Below are 7,618 nucleotides of genomic sequence, written 5' to 3' on the forward strand. Positions count from 1 at the left end.
TTGATGTGGCATGATTGCATGGATAGATTAGTGAAAAAGAAAATTATGGCTAACATGCATGATTTGTTGATGTGACATTGCTACATGGATAGAAAAAAAAATAGATAGTAGGTTTAGGAATAGAGGATTCCATGTTTATATCCACATTCCGTGGCCGTACCAGCTTACGATATGTCCACACCTTTTTTTCCTTTCTAGAAACAAGCATTTGGTCAACTTAAAAAAATAAACAAGTAGCGGTGACCACTGACCACCGCACCGGAGACCATCTTAGCTCACCTCAGGTTACAATACTGGTCAGTCCATTTGACCAACTAGTGACTACGCTGAGTCGCTGGCGCAGCGAACAAAAGTAGGCTGTGAATCTTGAATTGGCGCAGCAAATCACCACATGCCAACGATAAATCTCGTGCAAATCCACACAAAAAAAAGTTGATAAATCCGTGGGCAAAAAAGTACTTTTCCATTGCAAACTTTCCCGGTCCCTTCCTCTGCTTCGGAGCACCCAATCAGCCCAAGAACAGTCAAAACACCCCGTCTTGGGCTCTGGGCGACCGGCGAAATGCGTATATACAGTGCCTCCTCCAGCCCCGGGGACAGGGAACCACACGGCACAGTGCAGGCTGGGTTCGTCGAGCACACCAGCAACGCAACCAGTAGCTGCCAGGAAATGAACGCGACAGCAGAAGCTCGTAGTGGAGAAGGAGCACGCCACGGCGGAGAGCAACGAAAAGATGACAAACCGGTGAAGAAGGTGTCGTTGCTCGGCATGCTCAGGTACGCCGACAGTCTCGACGTGCTGCTCATGGTGGTCGGCTCGCTGGGGGCGGTGGGCAACGGCGTGGCGGGGTCCCTCATGCTGGTCTTCTATGGAGACGTCATCAACTCCTTCGGCGAGAGCACCACCAGCACCGTCCTCCCCGCTGTCACCAAGGTGTGCCACGCCGCCACAGCTTACGGTGATCAGATCACTGAACTTGAAGAGTGGCTAGACGAGTTAACAGAGTGTTCTCTTGATTTCCAGGTTGTTCTCAACTTCATATATTTGGGCATCGGGACAGCAGTTGCTTCCTTTCTTCGTAAGTGGAATTCCTATTCTATTCTTGGGATGCGTGTTTCCTGTCAGAGAAACTTTAGATGTCAAGTAATAGTACACATGAAAAAGATAGTAATACATTCAGTAGATACCACTTTAAAGTAAACTTAACCGCAGAGGATTGTTTTTCTTTTTCGGAAAGGAAGTTTAACCCCAGCCTCTGCATCATTGCTAACAACTATACTTAACTGCAGAGGATAATTAACAAGGTTATTAATATCACATGGAAACCAGCTTCTCCGTGAAAATTCCATCAGAAGAGTACTCTATAAACTAGTAAATTTTCAATATCAAACTCAACTGCAGTTCGAAGATACAAAATTCACAAGCAGTGAGCAATGAAACGAAACAATGATGTGCAATCATATATCGCCGTGTTTGCATTAGATGTTTAGTTAGCTGTGGGGTGAGCTTTGTTGTTTCCACCTCCTTCTCGGCGTCATCTTCTTGATACAACCTTTTCAAAAAAAAAAAAACTTCTTAATACAAAATGGCACACCCTTTGGTGCGTGATCAAGGAAAAAAAACAGTGTCGAACTGGGAGACACAAATTTGTTCTCGCTTGGGTGAGGAATGTAATCATCAATTCGTCATCAGTTATCATGTATTCATTCCATGAGAAGTACCAATTGCATTCCAAATAATTGAATATGTTTACTTAAATTCATGCTGACGGCAGAGATGCTAGTGCAAAATGCTCACCCTTCATTTTCTTCCAGAGATGTCATGCTGGACAATGTCAGGAGAAAGGCAGTCAGCCCGCATCCGTTCTTTGTACCTGAAATCAGTTCTGAGGCAAGATATTGCATTCTTCGACACAGAAGTGACAACTGGCGAAGCAGTTTCAAGAATGTCTAGCGATACGGTCATAATTCAAGATGCTCTTGGTGAGAAGGTAATACTTCCTCTGTCGTACTAAATAAAGAAACATAATATTTTTCATCACATTGGAAGTGTGCGCAAATCTGCAGGCGCAAGTCAATGGGGAAAGTTGTATTTTTATTGATACTAAATTGTGTTACTAACCTAAGTGTATTTCATACTTCATACTGTACATTCTATGCAGCCCACCTAGTGCTGGGAGTGCTGACATTCCTGCATTCTGATTTACAGGCAGGGAAGCTTATACAAACCGTATCTGCCTTCTTTGGGGGTTTTATCGTAGCATTCACAAAAGGCTGGCTCCTCACTCTTGTCATGCTAACATCACTACCATTAGTTGCTATCGCTGGTGCAGTGTCTGCACAGCTGCTAACTGGGGTTTCTAGCAAGCGACTAACATCGTATAGTGATGCTGCAGACACAGTTGAACAGACAATTGGATCTATACGAACAGTGAGTTCAGAGTATATCAGTTATTCAAAATTATATCAATTATTTCAGTCAATACAAATTATAGCAAACATTAATATAGCAACTCTCATGTAAACAGGTTGTGTCCTTCAATGGCGAGAAGAAAGCTATAGAACTGTATAATAAATTCAATAAAAATGCATACAAGACTGCTGTTGAGGAAGGCCTCGTCAATGGTTTTGGCATGGGCTCTGTCTTCTGCATCATATTGAGCAGCTATGGTCTAGGCTTCTGGTATGGTGGAAAGCTAATCCTTGACAAAGGATACACTGGAGGGAAGATCATCACTGTTTTGTTTGCTGTATTAACTGGCGCAAAGTGAGTTTCTGAAACCTTAACATTGCAAATACCCTGAAATCATAATATAACCTCAATTTATGGAAGGACAACTTGAATGAATGGAAATATAAAATATTACATAGTAAAATTTAAAATTCTAAATAACCTTTTTCTTACACATGACTAGTGAATACATATATTTCTCTAAATTCTAGAATTAACTTTCCATGGAAGTTTGATGTTCCTTTCAAGGTGTGTTCAGAGATTACCTTTTTATGGTTAACACTTTCTTTTTACTTATTTATGTTTAGTGGTAAATAATGTCAATTGGTATGATCTCAAGGCTAATAATTTTGTTATAAATACAAATAGACCACGAGATTCAAGGTGCCTCCTTCCCTTTCAGGGTAAAAGAAATCGAACAATAATCCTAAAAAATATCTACCATAAATTCAAAAGAAAAATAGATGAGCTACATTTCTACTTTTTGGGATCATATTATATATTAAAAATCTCTTTCTAAAATAATCAACCCAGTCGACCACACAAAACACTATTTTGAACCAGGTGTAAATTGCAATTATTGCACCCACACAGCAGGGTCCCATGTATCCTAAGAAAGCTATAACGGCAATTGCTAGATATTGTCGAAGCTACTTGAAATTGCAACCATTATGTTTTAAGTATTCAATTAACGTTACCCGTGTTGGTGAGAACTAAAACATTCTGTCATCTGTCAAACAATAAATATTACAAGCTTATATATTGAATATAGCACTATCAGTAGATGGATTACTAATTGATTTACATTTTCAGTAGATGGATATAATTCTTAACCAGCTTGCAACCCCTATGCAGTACGCTAATTATTCTATTTACATTGCTCTATCTTCTTATGTTACCTCAGCAGAGCATACCTACACGAAGTACTGGTAGTTACTAAACTGTACTTCATAAAATAGAAAAGGTGACCATTAAATATGTTATTTCAATGTCCTAGACCTGGCACTTAAATTTCTGTAACAGTTCGTTAGGTAGTGCAACACCATCAATTTCTGCAATTGCAGAAGGTCAATCTGCAGCATATAGACTGTTCGAAACAATTGAGAGGAAACCCGAAATAGATTCAGATGATACAAGTGGCATGGTCTTGGAAAATATCAAGGGCAATGTTGAGCTAAAGGATGTGTACTTTCGCTACCCTGCAAGACCCGGGCAGTTAATATTAGATGGAATATCATTACAGGTAGCCAGTGGAACAACAATGGCCATAGTTGGAGAGAGTGGAAGTGGCAAGTCAACTGTTATCAGCCTAGTTGAAAGATTCTATGATCCACAGGCTGGCGAAGTTTTGATAGATGGATTCAACATCAAGAATCTGAGTCTTGATTGGATAAGAGGGAAGATCGGTCTTGTTAGCCAAGAACCATTGTTGTTTATGACCTCCATTAAAGATAACATAATATATGGTAAAGAAGATGCAACACTTGAAGAGATCAAGAGATCAGCCGAGCTTGCAAATGCCGCAAACTTCATCAACAAGTTACCAAATGTATGTAAATAATGACTGAATGCTTCAAATGACTTCTTGAAATTTAAGCTAACAACATTTTAATTTCATACCAGGGCTACGACACATTGGTTGGCCAACGTGGCACTCTACTTTCTGGAGGACAAAAGCAAAGAATTGCAATTGCGAGAGCAATCCTTAAAGATCCAAAAATCCTTTTGCTAGATGAAGCAACAAGTGCATTGGATGTGGAATCTGAGAGGATAGTTCAGGAGGCAATCAATAGGATATTGGTAGAAAGAACCACACTTGTCGTTGCACATCGTTTGAGCACTGTAAGGAATGTTGACTGCATCACAGTCGTTCATCAAGGGAAAATAGTTGAACAAGGTTAGAATCTCTTGATTATGCATTAATTTTCCCATTCTAGGATATATTTATTGTCACCCTATGATGATTCATTCACCCCACAAAAATATCCAATATGTACAGGCCCTCATCATGCATTGGTAAAGGATCCCAATGGAGCTTACTCCCAGCTTATTAGGCTACAAGAAACTCGTGGTGATGAAAGACGTAAAGTACAGGATTCTGGAGTGCCCAATTCCTTATCAAAAAGCACTAGTTTGTCAGTTAGACGGTCAATGACTAATGCTTCTTCTGGCAATAGCAACAGACACTCCTTCAAGAACCCCTCAGGACTATCACTTGAGTTGCATGAGGATGCAATCACAGGTGAACAGAACAAAGAGGGCCTTCCCGATGGGAAGACCCTTCAGAAAGCAGCAGTTGGACGACTTTTTTATCTTAACAAGCCAGAGGTACCATTTCTTCTGCTCGGCACTATAGCAGCATCGGTGCATGGAGTCATTTTGCCATTGTATGGCCTACTAATATCTGGCGGTCTAAAATCATTCTACGAGCCACCAGATAAGCTGCGAAAAGATTCTAGCTTTTGGGCATTGATATTTGTAGTTCTGGGGTTTGCATCTTTCATTGCAATCACAACAGAATATCTTTTGTTTGCAATTGCTGGTGGCAAGCTTATAGAGCGTGTTCGTACTCTGTCATTTCAAAATATTGTGCATCAGGAAGTTGCTTGGTTTGATAATCCCTCAAATTCCAGGTACCATATTCAAATGATCTCAGTTACTTTATCTTCTTGTGCATAAATCTACACAGATACTAAGATTCTGCTTTATCACTTACAGTGGTGCACTTGGTACACGACTCTCAGTTGACGCATTAAATGTTCGGCGCTTAGTAGGAGATAACCTGGGCCTTATAGTGCAGTCTACAGCTTCACTAATAGCTGGCTTTGTCATAGCTTTTACGGCAGACTGGAGGCTTGCACTGATTATCACTTGTGTCATTCCTTTATTGGGTGCACAGGGTTATGCTCAAGCGAAGTTCTTGAAGGGGTTTGGTGAAGAAGCTAAGGTGAGACATAACTCTAAAAGTTATTTGATGTTTGTTTCAGGATTGAATACCATAGAATCAATCATTACAATAATGTGATCATACTATTATTGTGCAGGAGATGTATGAAGATGCAAGTCAAGTTGCAACTGACGCTGTTGGTAGTATCAGAACTATAGCATCTTTCTGTGCAGAGAAAAGAGTGGTTACAACATATAACAAGAAATGTGAAGCTTTAAGGAAACAGGGCATTCGAAATGGAATCGTTGGAGGGCTTGGTTTTGGTTTCGCATTCTTGGTGTTGTATTTGACATTTGCTCTATGTTTCTATGTTGGTGCACAGTTTGTACGTCAGGGAAAATCTACTTTCGCAGATGTTTTCAAAGTAAGAATTACTAAATCATTTCAAGTAACTATTTGCATATGAGAACTAACAATCATTGGATGTTTTTCAGGTTTTCCTTGTCTTAGTTTTGGCAACTCTTGGGGTTTCGCAGGCAAGTGCATTGGCATCTAATGCAACAAAAGCAAAGGATTCAGCCATTTCGGTTTTCAGTATTCTAGATCGGAAGTCAAAAATCGATACAAGTAGCGATGAGGGCATGATGCTGGAAAATGTCACAGGCGACATTGATTTCAGTAATGTCAGTTTCAAGTACCCATCACGCCCTGATGTCCAAATATTCAGTGACTTTACATTGCACATTCCTTCCAGAAAGGCATGATTCGCAATCTTTTCTAGTCTTGTTCATTATTGTCGCACCAAGTGTTTTCATTCGGATAACTAACTTTAGGTGCCACCTCTTGGCATAAAACCAAGAATGATACTTAAGAACAGGTGATGCATGGTCTAGTTACGATGTTCTCATATATAAGAAGCTTTCAGCTGATTAATTTCACATATGATGATTGGCAACCACAAAAACTGATATGTTGAAACCTTTTCCTTCCTTTTCCAGACCATAGCACTAGTTGGAGAGAGTGGTAGTGGCAAGTCCACAATAATTTCTTTACTGGAGCGTTTCTACGATCCTGATTCTGGTAGAATCTCAGTAGATGGAGTCGAAATTAAGAGCTTGAGAATTAGCTGGTTAAGGGATCAGATGGGGCTTGTAGGCCAGGAGCCAGTGCTTTTCAACGACACAATCCGTGCAAACATAACATATGGGAAACACGGGGAGGTGACAGAGGAAGAGGTTACAGGTGTGGCCAAGGCAGCAAATGCTCATGAGTTTATATCAAGCTTGCCACAGGGATACGACACTCTGGTTGGCGAGAAAGGAGTGCAACTATCTGGTGGACAGAAGCAGCGGGTAGCCATCGCAAGGGCCATTATAAAGGACCCGAAGATACTACTGCTTGACGAGGCGACCAGCGCCCTCGACGCGGAATCGGAGCGCATCGTTCAAGATGCATTGGATCGAGTCATGGTGAGCAGGACCACCATAGTGGTGGCGCACCGCCTCTCCACAATCAAAGGGGCTGATGCAATTGCGGTCCTCAAGGAAGGCAAAATTGCAGAAAAGGGAAATCATGAGGCCCTGGTGCGGATCAAGGATGGAGTCTATGCTTCGCTAGTAGATCTTCGCTCAAATTCTAAGTAGAACTGTGTGTATTTGTCATTCATTATTTTCCTTTTGATTCTTACGACATCTGTTTGTTCCTAGTACAATTATTTTGCCAGGCAATACAGTGATTTGTGATTTGAGCAGTGGATACAAGAAGTTACCCGTATGCAAGCCGACATCAATAAATAATTGCTTTTAAATAGTACTACCAACTAAAAACTGCAGCAATGTTGGTAGTCTATAGAAGAAACGCCTAGAGACAGAGGGAAACAGGATATCGAGCTCTGCCCCTTAAAAAAAATCTAGATCTGAGCCTCTACAGCTCTATTTCACAAAAACTGCAGGTTCTACGCAAAGGATTCGCACGCAGCAGTAGGGATAGTCGTCTTGCGG

General features: G+C 40.9%; 1 protein-coding gene and 1 long non-coding RNA gene across 4 annotated transcripts; one reads left to right on the forward strand and one right to left on the reverse strand.

Moving 5' to 3' along the window:
- Nucleotides 1-670: 670 nt before the first annotated feature.
- On the forward strand, nt 671-7,362 carry LOC125514903 (ABC transporter B family member 11). Of its 2 annotated transcripts, XM_048680276.2 has the most exons (12): nt 671-934; nt 1,025-1,079; nt 1,816-1,991; nt 2,210-2,431; nt 2,529-2,767; nt 3,755-4,280; nt 4,355-4,628; nt 4,731-5,364; nt 5,450-5,678; nt 5,776-6,042; nt 6,113-6,376; nt 6,617-7,362. In XM_048680276.2, the coding sequence occupies exons 1-12, from the start codon at nt 671-673 to the stop codon at nt 7,259-7,261; spliced, it is 3,795 nt and encodes a 1,264-aa protein (XP_048536233.2). In that variant the 3' UTR covers nt 7,262-7,362. The 2 variants fall into 2 exon arrangements, with proteins under 2 accessions (XP_048536233.2, XP_087382908.1); XM_087526782.1 differs by having other exon boundaries at nt 671-1,079.
- On the reverse strand, nt 985-2,007 carry LOC125515731 (uncharacterized). Of its 2 annotated transcripts, XR_015607446.1 has the most exons (4): nt 1,799-2,007; nt 1,398-1,553; nt 1,209-1,284; nt 985-1,119 (listed from the first exon to the last, which is right to left on the reverse strand). It is a non-coding gene; the product is annotated as an uncharacterized LOC125515731 (long non-coding RNA). The 2 variants fall into 2 exon arrangements; XR_015607445.1 differs by having other exon boundaries at nt 1,209-1,553.
- Nucleotides 7,363-7,618: the final 256 nt, after the last annotated feature.

The sequence above is a fragment of the Triticum urartu genome, chromosome 6A (assembly GCF_056163025.1).
Source record: "Triticum urartu cultivar PI428250 chromosome 6A, HENAU_Tu73, whole genome shotgun sequence".
Taxonomy (NCBI): Eukaryota; Viridiplantae; Streptophyta; class Magnoliopsida; order Poales; family Poaceae; genus Triticum; species Triticum urartu.

Bases quoted from the DNA above. Each gene is read 5' to 3' on its own strand.
- LOC125514903 (XM_087526782.1), top strand. From the start codon at position 671: ATGAACGCGACAGCAGAAGCTCGTAGTGGAGAAGGAGCACGCCACGGC. The intron at 2,432-2,528 runs GTGAGTTCAGAG...TCATGTAAACAG, and splicing joins CAATTGGATCTATACGAACA to GTTGTGTCCTTCAATGGCGA. The intron at 6,377-6,616 runs GCATGATTCGCA...TTCCTTTTCCAG, and splicing joins TGCACATTCCTTCCAGAAAG to ACCATAGCACTAGTTGGAGA.